At 35.9% G+C, this 20,663-nt stretch overlaps 2 protein-coding genes across 2 annotated transcripts; both read right to left on the reverse strand.

The window, feature by feature from the left end:
- Window positions 1-111: 111 nt before the first annotated feature.
- Window positions 112-3,641, reverse strand: LOC130999281 (endoglucanase 5-like). The gene is made up of 11 exons (XM_057924790.1): window positions 3,397-3,641; window positions 3,075-3,287; window positions 2,752-2,952; window positions 2,569-2,655; window positions 2,208-2,372; window positions 1,983-2,106; window positions 1,726-1,889; window positions 974-1,301; window positions 814-858; window positions 683-724; window positions 112-561 (listed from the first exon to the last, which is right to left on the reverse strand). The coding sequence occupies exons 1-11, from the start codon at window positions 3,604-3,606 to the stop codon at window positions 272-274; spliced, it is 1,869 nt and encodes a 622-aa protein (XP_057780773.1). The 5' UTR covers window positions 3,607-3,641; the 3' UTR covers window positions 112-271.
- Window positions 3,642-5,329: 1,688 nt separating this feature from the next.
- Window positions 5,330-19,734, reverse strand: LOC130999282 (phytyl ester synthase 2, chloroplastic-like). Its single transcript, XM_057924791.1, has 13 exons — window positions 19,449-19,734; window positions 18,915-18,966; window positions 18,210-18,265; window positions 17,208-17,366; window positions 17,000-17,104; window positions 16,128-16,224; window positions 15,922-16,030; window positions 8,216-8,346; window positions 7,081-7,447; window positions 6,857-6,970; window positions 6,447-6,532; window positions 5,779-5,888; window positions 5,330-5,584 (listed from the first exon to the last, which is right to left on the reverse strand). The coding sequence occupies exons 1-13, from the start codon at window positions 19,732-19,734 to the stop codon at window positions 5,394-5,396; spliced, it is 1,863 nt and encodes a 620-aa protein (XP_057780774.1). The 3' UTR covers window positions 5,330-5,393.
- Window positions 19,735-20,663: the final 929 nt, after the last annotated feature.

Genomic DNA, 20,663 nt, shown 5'->3' on the forward strand with positions numbered 1-20,663 from the left:
TGCAGATAAGCCCATTTGTTCTTTCTTACCAACGAACTATTTTCTATGCTTTTAATAATTAACTAAGAATTTTTTTATATAGATTTGGCAATTAATTACTTCTTTGTCTTGTAACAGAAAACATTTTGTCTCTGACTATTAGAAACTTTCTCAGCCAAACAAGCTCACAATACATGTAATTAGAAAACTAATACATGATTGACATAAAAAGAAAACTAATTAATACCATCAAATTCCCCAAGAAAAATCCTATACAAAATTCATTGATTGATCAATGGTAGCTTTGAACCAAAATCTTGGCTTGAGCACCCCCTTGAATGTACACAAAAGTGCATTCCGAATTAGGCTGCAAAGTTTTAATCCATTGAGGAAGCTCATAAGTATTCTTTGCCTGTGTTGGAGCCAGCCCCCACAGTGACCCTGTCAGCCCCTCAAACTGCAGCTTCAGCCCCCCAATAGGCTTCTTTGAGATGTTCTTGATCACCACCTTGTGGCGGTAGTATTTCTCCGCCCCAACGCTCCACGAGCTCGTTATGGAGTGAAGAAACTCAACTGGGACAGCTGCAAGAGATGTTGATGGTCATGCACTACTTCTGTTAGGATCATATATGGTGGGGGCTTGAGCCCACCCTAATCCCTAAGTAAACAAATATGGAATTTTGTGATATGGTTATTGCTTTACCTGCTTTGGAGGGGGAAGCTGGTGCATAGTGTGGAGATGGAACTGCAAAATTGTAAACAAGAATCCAATAGTAAGAAAAATGTAACAAATTATGATAAAAATGAATTTAAATTTCCAATTATTATATAGACCTTGTGGCTTGTTGTAAGGGCTGGAAGGCCTAGGCTGTCCATGACCTAAATAAGAATGCAACAAATTACAAAATCAGACATGAATAAATTAATCCAACAAGACTACTAAAAAAAGGGGCTAGTTTTTATTTTTTTATTCTTTTTATTTATGGTAATTTACCTGCAGAAAGAGTGTGCAATCTTGAGAAAACTCCAACTAGGGGGGCCGTTCCGGACAACGTCGGCTCGGTCTGCTCGTAAACGGATCTGTCATCCGTGAACTCGTCGTTGGCATTGGGCCCACCGACAAGGGCACCGTGGATGATGTTAGGGTTGGCTTGGTAGCGCTTGTACCAAGTCTCGAACCCCTCCACGCATCCAACAGATGAGTGGAGGAGGGAGACGGGGGCGATGGACGCACCCCTGTGGTGGACATGGAGAGGGTAGCTCTGGCCATAGCCCACCAAGTAGCTTAAGGATTTAGGGTTCTTGCCAAGAATGTAGTCGGCCTGCATTCAAAACAACGTCGTTTTATAACTAAACAAACAACAACAAATGCATTGATCATTCGGTCGGTTCGATTGAAAACCTAAACAAACTAAAACAATTAGCTTCAGTTTCAGTTCGGTTTTCAGTTGACTTCACTTTTATTAACCAAAATAGTCACAAAAAATATCATAATAAAATTAAAAGAAATACATTCATATAAATATCTTAACATTTAAGATTTTTAAGGGTTTAATATTAAAGAAATTAAAGAAATATATTTAACATATAGCTTGGGTCTTATAAATCATAATCGAACCAAATCGAACTGAACATATTGAAATTGAATGGTTGTATTTGATTTTTTCAGTTTCGATTCGATATTGCTCACCCCTAGCTACAATGTAAATAAAAACAGATCAAGAAACAAGAATTAGACATAGTTACTTGTGATTTGGCAAAGTTGAGGATTTGTTGAGGCTGGATTAGGCCATCTGGGCATTGCACAGACTTCTTGGCCTTGGTTAGATAATCAGAGTAAATTGTGAGGAGGAAAGAAGCAGATGCAGAATACTGCATATTGTTCCACTCACGCACATAGATAAGCCCACCTAAACATCAAAATTTACCAAGAAAAAATAATTAATCACTAAATGCATAATTTCTTGAAAATGAAATACATGTTTACCAAAATGTATGCTAACCAGGAGTCATCTTCACATTGTATCCATCATTCTTCTGCATGCAAGCGCAGGCGAAGTAGTCGGCCTTCGCCTGATACTGCTGCAGCGTGGCGGCGTATTTTCCGGCACCTCCTTCTAGCAAAACCTGCAGGTAGAGAACGGTTAGCGTTTTGGTTTCGGTTAAATACATTGTTGTTATTATATGCAAAGGTTGCGTGTTCGATACTAGGGTTTTTTTTATCTTACCTTTGTAAGAAGGATTTGAACTCCAGCGTACTTGTTGTCCCAAGAGAATTCCTTGACGGCCCAGCCGGTCCCACCGAAGGCGGCGCAGTTGTCGACGGCGTATTTCAAGTAGTATTCATCGTTTGTGGCTCTGTGTAGCCATGTTGCACCCCATAACAGTTCATCCTAATAAGAAAAATGCAACATAAATAGCATTACAAAAAAGAGTGTAGCTAACGACGGAAAAAACTGTCGTTAAAACTCTAATTTTTCATGAAAATAATAATTAATTAACGACGGATTTTCGTCGTTAATCCTTTCATTACAAAACTCAATTAACGATGGAAATTTTCATCGTTAAAGTAAAGAAAAAAAAACTTACATGGTAACCAGATGATGTGTAGAATTGCTTGGCATTTCCAATTGAATCAATGAACAAGCCTCTAAATGTGTCTGCAAATGAGAAAATCTAGAAGAAAAATATACACATATCAATTATTATATACAAATTGAGTAATTTATATTTTAATTTAGTCAAAATTAGGTGTGGAAATTGAATACCAACCTGTTTTGCATGTACTAAAAGAAGCCTAGAATAGGCAGAATCAAAAGGCTTGAAAGCCAAAGAGGCGGCGGCCAAGGCAGCAGCGGTTTCTCCGGCTAGGTCGGAACCCGGATGCTCGGCGTCGAGCTTGTACGCCGTCCGGGACGTCGTCATGTCCTCGGCCCGCTGCCAGCAATAGTGGTCCGACGCCCCGTCGCCGACCTAATCACAAAATCAACCAATATATCCCATACACGTCATGCAAAGTAACAATTTCAAAATATAATGTCACAAATATTAAATTGTTGAGCAACTAATTATAGTAATTTTCTTGATTAGTGTACCTGCCCCCATAGCACATTTTGTTGAGGATGGCATTTGATGAAATAATCAGTGCCCCATTTGATTGCCTCCAAAATTTGTCCCATTTGATTTAATTTCATGAAATCTTCTTTAAAATCAACAGCTGCCCATGACAACATTGTCACACTAAACGCCATTGGTAGACCAAATTTTACGTGGTCTCCGGCATCATAGTATCCTCCCACCAAATTCACCTACTCATGCAAATTAAAATAAAATAAATTTATATATATATATCAAAATATATAACTCAAATTCACCTATATATAGAAATGTTGTTGAAAATTTGGTGACGAAACTCACCCCTTGAGGAAATCCGTCGCCAAGGCCCGAGTTACCGCGCCACTTCACGCGTTGGGTGGAAGGTAATTTACCGGATCTCTGTGCCTCAAAGAAGAGAAAGGTCTTGTCGAGGGCGGCCCCATAGTCGAACGAGTCGACTGCGGCCGCCCTGACTGAGGCTAGGCCGAGTAAGAGGACTAAAATGGCGTGTGAAGGTGTTGAGGTTGCCATTTCTTGGCTTTGGGTTTTAGTTAGGAAGTACTTAGGAGATATGTAGGTTTTTTGTATGTCACGTCTATTTATATGTTTTTAAGGGGGGTGGGCTGGGGGGGTAGGGGGGGTGGGTAGGTAGAGAGACAAATAGTACTAATAGAATAGGTTTGTGTGGAATAGGAATGAGTGGGAAGAGGGGCATGTAGGGTGGTAGCCTCCACGTTCTTGAAAATGATAAATAATTGAAATAATGAAGTGAAAATCGATGCAAAGATTGAGCTTCCCACGTTGGGTTTGACGTTTTTAAATGTTAATTAATTAATGAATTCAATGAATCGTTTTTGTTGGATGATTGGGTTGGGATGATTATGGGCGACAAATGAGTAGAGTTTGGGACGTTTTGGATAAGAAAATGATCTTTAATTATATTGGATAAGATATCATTTACTATGTTTTTATTTTTAGAAGAGTTTATTTGAAAAAAGTTTGAAATATATGGGAAATGTAACGTTGGTGTGTATTTATGGTTTTATTAATTGTCATCTGCTTTTGATTCTCGTGTTTATTTATCAACGAAAATAAATTACTCTGGCCCAATTACTGCTGTATGCTTCGTATGTATCAATAAACCATAATGATCATGATGAATATTTATGTGATGTGTATAAAATATATTCCCTCCGTCCCGCGAAGCTTGAGCACTTTATTTTTGGCACAGATTTTAAGGAATTACTAGTATTTTGTGTGTTAAATATGATAGGTGAAAATGTGAAAAGTTGAATAAAGAAAAAAAAATTGTCATATAAAAAAAGTGTTAAAGTTTCGCGGAACAACTCGAAAAAGTTTACTGCTCAAGCTTCGCGGGACGAAGAGAGTATTAGTTATATACATTGAAACATATTTTAGCAATTAGAATGATCATCTATCTTAAATGAGCAATTCCTATAATTTTCATCCCTTTTTTTTTAACCCACAATTTATGTCTTCCTAACTTCATACTCCCTCCGTCCCACCATTTTAGTCCCCTCCCATTTTTCACACATATTAAGAAAATGCATTTAATTTTTATATTTTTATCTTTTATACCCTTATTTATTATTTTCACACATCCTTTTCACATTTAAGTGAAGCATTAAATAAGGTTAATTTAGTAAAAACAATATTTTTATATAGTATTAATTAGAAAAGTGGATTATCTTTTTGGGACTTCTCAAAATGGAATAAGGGACTAAAATGGTGGGACGGAGGGAGTATTTATTTTGAATACATTGAATGGAATTTATGCATTTAATCATGACATTTATATAAAGGTTATTATATTTAACTTGTGAATTTATTCATGATAATATATATAAATTATTATATTACCATATTTTTTATTGATTGCTTAAAATATATATTTTTTATTTTGAAAAAAAAAATACTATTGAATTTGAATTTTATTATCGCTATATCTAATAAAAAAAATTATAATAAAATTACTAAATATTTTGTGAGATGTCCGTAGGGATGAACAAAATCTGAGAAATTCAAATATCTGGTCCGAAATTTAAAATTTGGTTCAAATTTTCGAAATTAAGTTCTTTACCTTTATCAGTAAATAACTATTTGAGATGATCTTTTAATTTCTACATGATTTTCTTCTCTCCCTATAGTTTACATTGAAATTTTTCTTAATTAATCGACTTAATAATAGGAATTTTTTGTAGACAAACCCCACAAACATGGATTTTCCATGTGATGATGAAAAACGAGATTTAACATAGAAAGCCAATTTAGTAAGTAATGAATGTCTAGAAATTTAATCAAATTTCAAAAGTTGGGATTTGGGAGTCGAAGCCATGATAGCTCTGATAAGCCACACGAACTAAAAGATTCCTGTATGGATCATTTTCTCTTCTTTCCATCAAATATTCTATGCATTTCTCCACCTCTGATTTTACCTCTAAATACAGTTCTCTAGCTTTGTCTTTGTTTACCAATACATCCTTCCTTCCTGCATAAAAAAATAAAAAAAAAATAAAAAATAAAAAGAATACATGCTTAATAGAGTGGTTTTTATTACCCGAGTTTGACACTACTAAATACAAAAAACGCTCATAGATGACAGTTAAAACGCGTCATATATGTGTATGCAGAAGTGACATATAAACGAACATTTTACACGAGCAAGCATACGGACATTGTTACCTTCCGTCAAGATTGGCTCCCCGAAGAAGAAATAGAACCGCCCGGGTAATTTGGGTAGAGCCACAGGATAGTACATATATTGCTTCCCAATCTCTCCTTCAGTATTACTCCTATTGTATATGTGAAGTGTGACAACAAATTCAGTCAGTTAAGAAGATTATGTTAGTTGAAGAAGTTAGTCAGCTGATAAAGAATTGTTAGCTGACGGAGTTTGTTAGCTTATGACAGTTACTTTATTTCTATAAATAGTTATAGTCACGCTTTGAACGCGTAGTTATCTTTATGTTTCATTCATTTTAGTACGAGAAGCTGAGAGAAAATAGTTAGAATGAGAGAGGAAGAGAATAGCAGGTCTCTATTCTCGCTCGATTTTGTAACTGCAATAATTCGCCATTAATGGAGAAATTTCATATGTTGGCCTTCTGTTGATGTAGGAGAAAGCCGAACCACGTAAATCTCTGAATACTGTGTCTTTCGTTTATAGTTTTTTTGCTTGCATTTTGATAAAGTTCTATCAGTGAATCTTGAGTGTTGTTGCTGCCATCGAATTCTTAGCAATATTACTATTATTACACCCAAAAATTAATTAATATGAATAAACTTGGAATGATTGGAAGAGTTCCAAAGTGTTATGGCATTGCAAAAGCTAAATAGCTATATCGACTTACCTCAACTGAACAGTCTCACTAGTTAGGTCTTCTATTAGGGCCTTGAGAGGTGGAATCTTCATTTGATCATCACAGTCTAATAACAGCTAAAAAAAAAAAGCTATCATGTAATGAAAATGCACAAGTGCTTGAAGAAACTCATAGCTATAGGAGTGCTTGAAGTCAGGGTGTTCGGCTGAGCTTATAAGCTCTTAATCAGCTTATAAGGTGTAAAAATAAATATTTTTACAACATAGGTTCATCAACTCCAACTTATTTTTTCATAATCTTAAGCAACAATAGTATTTTTTTTTTAAATCCTATGATTTGTTATTTTCATCATATAATCGTTCAATTTTATCTATCTAGCTTATGAATTCAATTATCTAAACACTTTGACGATTTAAAAACAAAAGTACTAGCATACTCACTTGAAGAACATCATCCTCCCCAACAGAACCAAAAGGTACTATTTTCGCCCCAAATCTTGCCGCCATGCGGACAAACTCCGGTTCGTCTGGCCAAATCAATTTGTGCTCCTCGCCCTAAGGATGACGATTGACAAAATAATCCAACTTAATCAAGTATTTGTATGGTGTAATCATCCTCCAATCTTATCTATCACATCAATCTGTCGTGAATTAGATATACATACCCTACGATGAAGTGCTTCCCGTGCACCTCCCGGGTACATCAAAACGTGAGAATTGATTGAAAACAGTCTGTATAAACTATTTGCCGAAACTGGAACTCCACCGGTCATCCTCACCACATCAAACTGAGGATAGTCTTGTATCTTCCCGTCCTTCATCCTCTCGAAGAATCCCGGGTGAGCGATTGCACGAAGCTTGATGTTCTGATCCATCCAGAACCTCGACAGCACCGGGACGAGGTCTAGCCCTAGCATCATGTGGTTGCTCACTAGTAACACGGGCCCTTCCGAAGGAATTCCGGCTAGCCCTCGAACTACTTTTCCACCCGTGGTTGATAGCATCACCGGATCCACGGCCACGTCCATCCATCTGAGGTTCGTTTTTGTATATATAAGCTCTTGAAAAGTGATTGACAAGACAAGTTTATAAAGGTGTATATTCTCTTTAGTTATAAATTTATCATAAAAAAAAAGAAAAAAAATAACAAAGATTTATCTCTTTAATTAAGATATAAATTTTTTTTATTCCTCTTTTTTCTCATGATAAATTTGTAACCAAAGAAAACATACCCTAAACATCATAAACAACTTATATGTTGTAAAAACAAGCTTCAACAGCTTATAAGCTTTCCAAAAAATAAGTTTCTCGATCTCAACTTATTTTTGTATAATCTCATAGCAGCAATCATTGTACAAAAAATATTTTTTTATTTCCAAATTCCAACACGTAGCCTTCTGATTTCATCTCTTTTCAATTTTTTTCCATCGAACTATGATTGTTTCTCTTTTAACTCACAATTCTTTCGATTTGTGAGTTCAATTATCCAAACACTTTAACAACTTATTAGCTTTTGAGACATTAAGTCTTATAAGTTGCGATTGTGATTCGTAATTTTAATGACCTTTTTTTGGGACAATAAACACTCTTAATAATACTCCCTCCATCCTACCGAAAGTGGTGCGTATTCCTTTTTGGGCTGTCCCATCGAAAGTGGTGTATTTTCTTTTTTGGTAATAATTTTACACTACAAACAATGTGGCCCCATACACATTTACACACCTTTACACTACAATCTTATTCTCCTTAAATCTCGTGCCCAAAAGAAGTGCACCACTTTGCGTGGGACGGAGGAAGTACCTTAATGGTTCACATGCTGACTTTAATTCAGAAGGGGTTGGTGGCAAGAAATCTGCGACATAATCTGCGGATGCTCCACAACGATAATAACTGCCACACTTTATTGCTGCTACTAAATCAAATTTATCATCCTGCAGTAAGTGAATGAAATAAATGACATATTTGCCAAATTGCTGCCATCTATGTGAAAACAACAATTGGGAATCATAGATGCACTCGCAGCTAACCAAATCAAGAACTATAATCGAAGAAGAAAAGAATTGTGACACCGCGATTTACGTGGTTTGGCCACTAACGACCTACATCCACGACAGACGAATTGATTTAGAGGGTATTTGGCTGAGCTTATAAGCTGATAGAGTAAAGGCGATTTATTGCTGGAAAACTGAATAATAATGAACTGAACAGGAATCCTCCACGACGCCTACGGAAATAATCCGTCCCAAAATCCCAAAAAACAAAAGACACCTCCCTGACCTAATTCTGCAGCTATAAATAATAAAATCCAAATAATAATAAAACCCTAATCTGTAAAGCCCATGCAACTTTGGGCCAGACTCCATCCAAATCAATAATAAAACGCTAAACAAAAATAACGTACTCCAACAATTAAATTAATAATTGACAACAGCACGTTTCCCACGTGTATAAACCCTCCACGGACGACGACCGCTATCAAATACTCCACCGCTCGAAACAGCCTTGTCCTCAAGGCTAAAGTAGGGAAATTGTCCTCGAACATCAGTTGTATCCATCCACGTAGCCTCCTCTGCATCTAACCCATCCCACTTGATCAAAACTTGCTCCACCGACTGGCCACTGCGCTCAATAGTCCGACGATCCAACACAATTTCTTGTAAAAATGGTGGATCCACAGCCATGAGATCCTCTGGAAGAACCGGATCCGATTGTACCACACCAACCGCCCTCTTCAATAATGAAACATGGAAGACCGGGTGAATTTTGGAACCAGGTGGAAGCTATAAGCGATATGCAACAGAACCCACCCTTGCTTCGACTTCAAACGGCCCAAAAAAATGTGGCGCCAACTTGCTATTTTTGTTTTTGAACAACGTTGACTGCCGATAAGGCTGGAACTTCAAATAAACAAGGGAACCAACAAGTATCTCCACATCACGTCTATGCTTATTAGCTTCACGTACCATCCTTTGCTGCGCACGTTCCAAATGGTAGCGCAAATGCTTCAACACTTCATCACGAGATGTCAAGGACTCTGCCAGAGACTGCACTCGAACTTCCCCAGGCAGAAATCAGCGAGCATTGGTGGAGTACGATCATATACCGCCTCAAATGATGTAGTGCCAGTTGCCGAATGGAATCCCGTGTTGTAACTGTACTCGGCCCAGGGTAACCACTTAGCCCATTGTTTGGGATGCTCCGATGAGAAGCAACGCAAGTATGTCTCCAAGCACCTATTCAAAACTTCCGTTTGACCATCTGTCTCAGGATGGTACGCTGAGCTCATCTTTAGAGTAGTGCTAGCCATGCGAAACAACTCTTGCCAGAATGTACTAAGAAAAACAGGATCACGATCAGATACAATTGAACTTGGGATACCATGTAGGCAAACTACCTTGCGGGTGAAGATGTCTGCCACGGATTTCGCCGTAAAAGGGAGGCGAAGAGCTAAAAAATGACCATACTTGGAGAATCGATCCACCACGACTAACACACAATCCACTCCACCAGAGCGCGGAAAACCTGAAACAAAATCAAGACTAATATCATCCCAAACTTGAGCCGGAATTGGCAAGGGTGTCAGCAACCCAGCTGGAGATTTCGTCTCATATTTATTCTTTTGGCAGACCACACACGCTGCCACGAACTGAGTGACATGCTTCATCATCCCCGGCCAATATACATTGGCTGCAAAACGACGATACGTTCGGTATGCACCAGAGTGACCGCCCGAAGGAGTATCATGAAATTCGACCAATAATTTTGGGATCCAAGGCGAAGTCACCGGTATAACGAGGCGACCTTTATACATCAGAGTGCCATGCACCAATGAATAATGCTTAGGTGTTGTTATCCCGTTTTCCAAATCCGCGACTATTTTTGGTCAGTGTCGGGTCAGCTCCAATTTCCCTCTGTAAAGAAGACCAATCCACCCATTGGGGCCATGAGATAACCGCTAGCTCGCCCTCTTCCGCCCGGCGAGATAAAGCATATGCTGCTCTATTTAGGGTGCCCTCCTTGTAGTGAATAGTGAAGTCATAACCCAACAGTTTTGCCGCTCAATTTTGTTGTGTTGGGGTAGTCAATGGCTAAGTTAACAAGTGGCGTAAGCTTCGTTGGTCCGTACGGATAGTGAATCTGTGGCCAAGTAGATATGGTCGCCAGTGCTGTGCTGCTAAGACCAATGCCATCAACTCCTTCTCATATGCGGATTTAGATAACATCGTTGAAGACAGACTCTTGCTGAAGTAAGCGATCGGCTGTTTATCCTGCATCAATACGGCGCCAATCCCTCTGCCTGATGCGTCACATTCGACCACAAATTCCTTTGTAAAATCAGGCATACGCAATAAGGGGGTTGTTGTCAAGGCTAATTTCAGTGACTGAAATGCCGCCTCAGCCTCTGAAGTCCAAATCCAAGGCTTTTGGGCATCTTTTTTTAGCAAGGCCGTAAGGGGTGCAACGATTTTTCCATAGTTGCGAATAAATCGCCGATAATACCCCGTGAGCCCTAGAAATCCCCTAAGGCCGCGAACTGCTGTAGGTGTCGGCCACCTGATAATCGCTGATACTTTTGCGGGATCCATACCCCCCTTGATTTGAGACGATATGGCCTAGGTATTCCACCTCCGACTTACCGAGGAGACACTTCTTTGGGTTTATAACCAGTTTATGAGTATGGAGGACCTGTAAAACCTGGCGAAGATGGCTCAGATGATCTTCCCACGAACGACTATATACCAAGATGTTATCAAAAAATACCAACACAAAACGTCGAAGATATGGCCGAAATATATCATTCATCAAGCTTTGAAATGTGGCTGGTGCATTTGTGAGACCGAACGGCATGACCAAGAACTTATAATGTCCAGAATGAGTTCGGAAGGCCGTTTTGGGCACGTCATCACGAAATACTCGGATCTGGTGGTATCCTGCCTGCAAATCCAGCTTAATTACTAAACCATTTTGCTCCATGTAGCTCGTCTAACAACTCTTGGATCACCGGAATGGGATATTTATCGGGAATGGTGAGTTTGTTGAGTTCCCGATAATCAACACAAAAATGCCACGATCCATCTTTTTTTCGAACCAAGAGAACTGGACTCGAGTAGGGGCTAGTACTTGGTTGGATAATGCCGGCAGCGAGCATTTCGGCTACCAAGCGCTCCATCTCATCTTTCTGCAAGTGATTGTAGCGATAGGGATGCACGGACACTGGTTGGGCCTCTTGATGTAAGGTTATCCGGTGGTCACTAGCACGCTCTGGAGGAAGCTCCATCACGGACGTACTGACCGAAGGGAATGCAGAAAGTACAGCTGCCAAGTCACGTCGAGCAGCCTCCGATAATGACTCCGAGACCCCATGCTGATCAAGAGGGGCAACATCATCTAGAATCCACAGACCCCAGCAAGTGTCTTCCGCTTCAAGTGACTTTAGTTCCTGCTAGGTACATGGTTTGCGAGTTAGAGTAGGATCACCCCGAATGCACTATTGGCGTCCCTCAATCACGAACTCCATAGTAAGTGTTTTCCAATTAGCCTTCACATCCCCCAGGGTAGCCAACCACGACATGCCCAGAATTAAATCTCTATATTGCTGAGAGGAAACACATAGCATGATATCATAAACAATGCATAGTCGATCATAAGGGGAACATTCTTACAGATGCCGTCGGTGTAAACACGGGTACCATCACCCAAAACCACCGCAAATCACTCGGTCGGGTCAATGGCCCACTCTAACTTTCGGGATACCTGTTCTACCATAAAACAGTGGCTAGCGCCACTATCCACCATAATTTTGAGGCGTGATGCACCGACACGGCTGAAGAATTTCATGGTTTGGGGTCCATCAAATCCAAATGATGTCAACTCAGATAGGTCCAGAGATTGGAGTTGTGGCTGTTCAGGTTGTTCTTGCTCGGTCAGAATACTATCCTCCGACATGAATACGACATCGACGGCGTCGTCTTCCAACTCTCCCACCATAACGTGTAGTGTGTTTGGAGGACAGCGGTGAGTCGGTCCGAATTTAAGGCCACATTTGAAACAAGTACCTGCAGCCAAGTGCTTCATGTACGTCTCATCCGTCATGTTGCAGAAACGACAAGGAGGCCATGGTGTCCAGGACGCGTGAGAGGAAGCTGCCTGCTGCTGGGGTTGCAGCGTAGAAACAACCTGGGAAGAACGCGGCTGGAAACTAGACCGTGATGGAGGCGTGGGTGTAGTGGTAACCCGAAAAGAGGGAGAACTCGTTTGTGGAGTACAAACCGAGTCGAGCTTTCTTGCCATCTGAACAGCAGCAGAATAGTCTGTAATAGTCGGGTCCTGAATCATCATGCGAGGTTCCTTATTCAATCCCCCAAGGAAAAAACCCAAGTATTGCTCATCCGAGAATTCCGGCAGCTGGGATACTCGTGCTTCAAAAGTAGAAATATACTCCTCCAGAGTCCCCGTCTGCTTTGTAGTAGCTAAAGCTTCAAAGCCATTAATAGCAGACCCATCCCCGAAACGAATTAATAACTCGCGAGTAAAACGCGACCAAGTCAAAGTAGGGCAGCGTCGCAGCAACATCTGTATCCATGGCATGGCCGAACCGGACATAGCAATGAGTGCAATTTTAACGCGTTGATCAGTGGGCGTAGCGTGCACTAAAAAATATTGTTCAGCACGAGCCAACCAAGAGTGTGCATCAGACCCATCAAAACCTGGAAGGTCCATCTTGTGCATGGGTGGTAAAATCTTCTCCTTGTTGTGGTGACTCCCGCCCGATTCCTCGTCGTGTGGATTATCAACAGGGATGGAAAACTTCTTCATCAAGGCATCAAGTTTGGTCTCCATGGATGAGTGGCGGGCTTCTGTTGACGCTTGGAAAGTCCGCAACTCCCGAACGACGCCAGACAATTCCCCATTCGCCTTCTCTACATCCTCAAAACGAGATTCGGTACTTCGCGTAGTAACCATCGTTCACCGCACCAATTTGTTAGAGTAAAGGCGATTTATTGCTAGAAAACTGAATAATAATGAACTAAACAGGAATCCTCCACGAGGCCTACGAAAATAATCCGTCCCAAAATCCCAGAAAACAAAAGACACCTCCCTGACCTAATTCTGCAGTTATAAATAATAATACCTTAATCTATAAAGCCCATGCAACTTTGGGCCAGACTCCATCCACAACAATAATAAAACGCTAAACAAAAATAACAGACTCCAACAATTAAATTAATAATTGACAACAGCACGTTTCCCACATGTATAAACCCTCCACGGACGACGACCGCTATCATTATAAGCTCTTTAAAACAGCTTATGAGTTGTTGTTTAGCAGCTTATAAGATGTAAGAATAAGTTCTAAGATATTATACTTTCCCCAAATAATAAGTTCCTCTGCCCAAACTTATTTTCTCATTATCTTTATATATATAAAGAGCAAAGTAAATGTAATTTCATTCAATTTGAAGGACATAATTGGAATTTATGGAAAAAAATTGCTTAATCCACTATTGAAAATGTTGACCACTTCCAACAAAAGAAAACTGCCGTGTATATTGCTTTTTTAATTTCTTTTAACTATTTTTGTTTCTTCCTCAAAAAAAAATAACTTTTTTGTTTCTTATTTCTCTTTCTTTTTTTTATTTATGATATTTTGATTATATTATGCATTTAGATTTATTTAATGCATATGGTTTGTTAATGGAACAAAATAATATTACTATTAAAAAACATTAAAATATAAATTATAGTTTATTTTATGAAGGAAATTACAAAACGATGGCATCATAAAAGAATTATGTGAATATTCTTTAAAATAATAATAATTATATTGTATCTATATATATAGTTTGTAGAATGATAATAATATGGGAAATATATATTCACCACTTCAGCATATTTAATATTTCAATTTGAAGGATATAACTAGAATTGAAAAAAAAAATATCCACTACCTAACTAGAACTGCCGAATTTTTTTTTTTTGCACCACTAATTTGTTGGTTGCTTGTGTTGTAGAAGTTTTTTAAAATTTTAATTATCTTCCCATTTATCTCATTTTGAATATAAAATATATTTTTGTTATTTTCATATAATTATATTTTGGATAAAATATCTAATATACATGTTAAATAAAATATCATGAAAGAACCCTTAATTTAATATATGCTATGTAAAAAATGAATTTAAAATGAGAAACTTATAGTAAATGAAAGTTTTAACATATTAAACTATTTATATTATTTTTCTAGAAACAAGAATCTATATTTTAAAATTCAGTAATTTTCTATAGTTTTTCTAATTCTAATATTTTAATTTTTTTAAATTATGTATTCCTATTTATTTTATAGTATTTAAAGTTATTAATAGGACATATGTAATTTATCATAAAATGGTATCATAATATATATATATATATATATATATATACATATTTATATATTATAAAGAAAAGTGTGTGGAAATAAATTTAATTGGAAGGATAAAATTTAAATTAAAAAAAAAATAAGGAGTTAAAAAATAAAAATCAAATTCAATATATTATTTAAAGTAATATATTATTTGAATGAAGTAACTTTTTATTTTTTTATATTTTCCTTATATATATATATATTTATATATATATTACTTGATTTGACTATTAATTATAATTTTGAATCTGAAAGTAGTTGTTAATCAGGTTTATATCATTAGCAACTTATTATATAAGTGATACTATATCTATATATAAACAAATGTTATATTTTTCCATAAATTACATGATTATATTAAAATATTAGATCACTTTGCAAATAATAAATTTGATAATAAAATTATTTTTTTAGGTTATACTAATAATTACTCTCTACGCCCATAAAAACAGTCTATTTTTACCATTTAAGGATGCCCACAAAAAATTAGTCTCATTATAGTTTTGGAAAGTTTGCATCACATGATGGATCTGATGGATCTTTTTCTTCACTCACAATATAATTAATTAATATTATTTATATTAATTTTCAAGTATGATCCTTTATTCATTTACAATACACTAACCATTTTTATTAAAATCTGTATCATCTCTTTCTAGGACTATTTTTTGTGGACGAAGAAAATATAAAATACATACACAATTTATACGAGTCTAAGATTACAATCACCGCGCATAGCGCGGGAGATACACTAGTCTTTATTATGAGAAAATAATTGAAAACTAGCATGATTGATAAAATTGATGATTGAGTATTTTTATCCTCAAGAGTAGGATTACTCCAATCTCACCACTTTGATGGGATAAGAATCAAACAAAACTAGCTTAAATGATAAAAATAATCAAGGGCCTTGGAATATCCCAAAGTTTCAATCCAACAAAGTAACAGCGTTAACGAATTATATTGAACTTTTCCTATAATTACTTATCGATTTTTCCGTGTAAGGGTATTAAAGTAAAAAATAATTATTTTTATATATATTTATCCGCATCACTACAATTTGCTATTAATATAGAAAAAAAAAAAGACTTTGTTTCCTTACCAAGAATAGAGGATCATCGTTGCCATTAAACGAATGAATTTGGCTATTTTGCAGTGAGCTGCTAAGTCTATCACCTTTTGTTAAGCTTGTGAGGAGCATATCCCTTCCACTGCACATGCATGTTTGATCAAACTATGTTTGGAATTTGGAAATAGATATGCAATATCATAATTATGTTTCTTCGAGCATATATATATAAATATAACCTTGTAAGTATCATTGTCTGAGCTTTGACAGCATGAAGATGTGAATCCAAATAATTTTGCATCTCCTGAATCATCTTCAGCTTCCACATAACTGTTTCTACTTTTAAATTTACAGATGTAAAAAATCGGTTTCTATCAGCACAATTTTTTTAAAAAGAAACCGGTTAAATCTACGAAACTGATTTTAGTAAAAACCGATTTCTTTTGAGTGGTTTCTATTAGAGTTTTTCTTGTAGTGAGAATTTGCAAAGGCTATGATTATTTTAAACTATATATAGTCGGAACTTTAACTTCATTGTGACTTTTTAATTTGAATTTAAAAATATTACAAATAATTTTTAATTCGAGTTTTTAAGAGGGTGTTTGGCTGAGCTTATAACTTCCTTAAAACTACTTATAAGCACTTGAGAAATGTTTGGTAAAATAAACTCTTAATTAAACAACTTATAAACTGTAAAAATAAGCTTATAAGCTCCTCAAAAAATAAGTTCACATAGATCCCAGTTTATTTTTTTAAATCATATAAGCAACAATCTTTTTACAAAATTAATTTACTATTATTTGTTATACCATTACAATTTCATATCTTTTCATTTTTCTATGTCTAACCATGATTTTCTCGCTGCTCACTTAGAATCTCAATTATCGAAATACTTTGACAGCTTAATTATATAAACTCTTGGAACATTACATATAAGTTATTGGAACTTATAAGCTCTCTAAAATAAGCTTAGCCCAACTCCGTCTAAGTGAACAACGAAGATAAGTATATGCTACATTTGTAAATTTAGGCAAATAAATCGCTACAGGATCAAATTTCGGGATATAATTTAAAAATAACACAAAATACTATAAATATAATGCATCAAAACCTGGTATGGAGCTCAACCAATCGAGCAATCCAGCATTTGGTTGATTATGGATCATATTCGACAAAGGTAAAACACTCTGCACGAATGATTTGCTGAGATTTGTCGCTGTCGTTACGCAAAAACAAAGACAATAACATGAATGAATCAAATCAGCTGTCTTAAAGTTCATGGTTGTCTTGATGATGATACCAGACATAGATCTCCTTACCTGGATTTGCCAAAATTAGAACGAAATCGATATCGGGATTGCTGGCAGCAACAACAAGTGCAAGAGATGCTCCAAGGGACTCTCCAACTAGATATATAGGTCTTTTTGTTGACTGATCTTGCTCTCCCCTAATGGTATTCTCAACTAGCATCACTAGGTCTGCAACATCAAGATATAAATATTGAAAGGGTTAGTTACCTATAAATTACTGAAGTTTTTTATTAAATTTTGGTTTTGTTTGGCGTGGTAATTTCTGAAGTATGATTTTGCGTATTAACTTCGAAGCTTGGCATGGTAATTATTGAAGTATTGATTTCATCTGATTTTACTATCAATTAGGATTCTGGCTAAACTTACTGCTGACATTATTAATAATTGACGTTGTTATTGCCAACTGATTACTATCTGATGGGTCGTATAATCAGATTAAATCAATGGTTCAGTAATTACCACGTGAAACTTTGGAGTTAATTAGTATGTGAAATCAAATTAAATTTGATAAAAGTTCAGTATTTCTGGGCAATTAATTCTAAATGAAAATGCAACAAAAGGTCGATTTTGGGCCTAGGTCGAGAGTGCGATTACTCAGGGCACATGGATAGAAAGGGCCAAAAGAAATTACTCCCTCATCTGATAAATGTGGTATTTTGCCGTTTTCGTCCGTCTATATAAATTGTGGTATTTCTATTTTTGTACATGACACACATATCCCTTCATATGTTAAATTTCATTCACACTTAATATTTATAAAAAATTAAATTATTTAATTCATTAATTTTGATTGATCCATTTATTAAAACTTGTGCCCCCACAATGCACTACAATTATCGTGACGGAAATATTATATTATTATATTGAAAAATTGATGGTCTATTCAAAATATTACACTTCATTTTTATATGGCCCAATTGAAAGGGACCCACATAATATTACGTAAGGGTCTTTTATTTGTTTATTATTTTATATAGGGTCCATAAAATATCACGAGAGAGAGAGAGAGACCTGCCAATGGCGTTCGATCCCTAGCAGGAACGTGCAAGCACCATATGTCGAAGATCCTTCATATATACATGCAAACACAAGTATGAGCTAAATTAAATAAAAGTTTTATTTTTTTTGGTTTAATTATGTATATGTGATCATTATATATGTTAGATTAACTGAAATACCCGAACACAATATCATCTATTTGTGCGTATGCAATAATGCAAGTGGTTGTGAATATTTGTATATGTTTGTGTGCTTATATATCATATATGGATAATGAATGTTGTATAAAGTGTAATAAAACTTTCACATCATGGTGATTTTTTAGTCTAAATTTATAAAAATTACAATATAACCTAAATTTATTTTTGTTGTTCAGTGTATAGCCCGATCCAAAAATTACAGCCAACTGTTGTGAATAAAAAAAAAATTCATGTAGTTTTTTTTTCTTTAATTACCAAATCAGCTTTCGACAAACAAATATCCCTCATTTTATCAGAATTTTGTTTTGGACTATAAACTGAACAATAAATATAAGCCCAATATATATTTGTAATTTTTATTAATCAAATAAAAAAATCACCATGGAATCAAAGTTCCGGCTATTTCTTATTAATAATTCATTAGGAGGTTCAAACTCTAAGGGGACACCAAGTGATGCGAATTTCGTAAAATTAAAGTAAAAAGAAAATCATTAGGAAGTTCAATGTAAGAGCTTACTCTCCCAACTTTCTATGGTGCAAAGTAAGACCAAGTCCACTACCATCAATCCCTACGAAATTAAACCATCATCAAACCGGAATGAGATTCAGTGTACCATATTTTATGTCTCATTTCGTGTCCCACTTTTAATTTTACTTATTTTCTTATATATTTTTTCTTCAAATTCAATTTTATATGCTTTAGTTTAATTTTGTGATTATTAACTAGGGTTTATTCCATCAAATTAGAGTATATAATTATTTTTTATTATTTAATTTAACTTTATTAGCTAATAATTAATTGATAAATTCAAAGTCATGGTATATATTTTTTAAAAAATTTAATTTTTTGAAATAAAATTTAAGTATAATTCATAGTATTATAATAAATTTTATTTTTATAAAAAAATACTTTTAAAATAATAAATATAAAAATGGGACATATTGGTACACATAAAATTGTGGGACACTGAATCTCATCCCCATCAAACCACACATTCTTCCAACATATATATATACATGTAATAATTTGAAGTGAGAGAGAGAGAGAGACCTGGTAAGAAGAGCAGCAGTGGCGATCTCGGCGACCTCCGGCCACTCTCCAAAGGCGAAAACCACCGTGGCGGGCCGTCGTCTTCCAATCCCATCGACTCTTTCAACAGCTTGGAGTTATCTTCTTCTGTGCTCAAACTACCACTCATCTTCAAGCCGCCTCCTTTGACATGCAAAGCAAGTGACGGGCCGCCGCGAGTTGGCCGCCTCGCGACGGCCATCTCACGGCGGAGGAGCGGCCGGAGACCGGTGGGGCAAAGCCCAATATTTACTACAATAGTCGCCATGGATGGGAGTGGCCCTCAATATTATTACGTGCTTATATAGGAATTAAACACTTAAGAAAATCTCATTAAACAATTAACTGTTTTGATAATATATAGTCGAGCACGAAATTGGCTTGAATGAGATTTGGAAAACGTGATGCTTGTGTAAGTGCTTCAATTACTTGTACATATTTAACTTCTTTAAATAAAACTTTCACTTGAGATTCAACATATATATATATGCAGGGTCGGTCCTGACAGAAATGAGGCCCTGGGCCAAATTAGAATAATGGGCCCCCAATATATTATTGTACGCGATACATTGAAAAATAAAAAAATATACATTGTTCATACAAAGAAATTGCCAAATACTAATCTTCCAAAACCAGAAATATGTGGATATGTTATTTGTATACCTTTATCTTTAAAAGCCTTCAAATGCTATTGCTACCAAGTATCAAGCAAATTCGCATCCACATAATTATTTGTGCCACTAATTGATGATTGAACAAATTGAGCAAATAATTATTTTTTTGATTCAATAGCCTATGGCCGTGCAGCAAAAGAAAAAAAGAACAAATATACATGACTAATACAGGGATTAGAAATTTTTATGTGTCAATATACTTCTCTGAATGACTAAACTTAATATTGACTATAAATCTCGATTTTCCATATATTCGAGAACCTTGAAAATTTAATGAAGTCTTTTCCTTTGATCTCCTAGACATTGTCTTCTATCTCCAACTCATTTTTATTTCAATAAATGTTTGTGATGTATTCTTTCAATTTCACAAGTGTCATAAAGCAAAATAATAAGAATGTATCATGTCGAGAATATATATATTTGCTATAAACTACAATTAATCTTAAATATAAAGGAACCCATACTTTTATTAGTAGGAAGATTGTTACAACAATTTGTTGTTGATATGTATATAAAATTGGAG

Source organism: Salvia miltiorrhiza, chromosome 8, assembly GCF_028751815.1.
Source record: "Salvia miltiorrhiza cultivar Shanhuang (shh) chromosome 8, IMPLAD_Smil_shh, whole genome shotgun sequence".
NCBI classification, from domain to species: Eukaryota; Viridiplantae; Streptophyta; class Magnoliopsida; order Lamiales; family Lamiaceae; genus Salvia; species Salvia miltiorrhiza.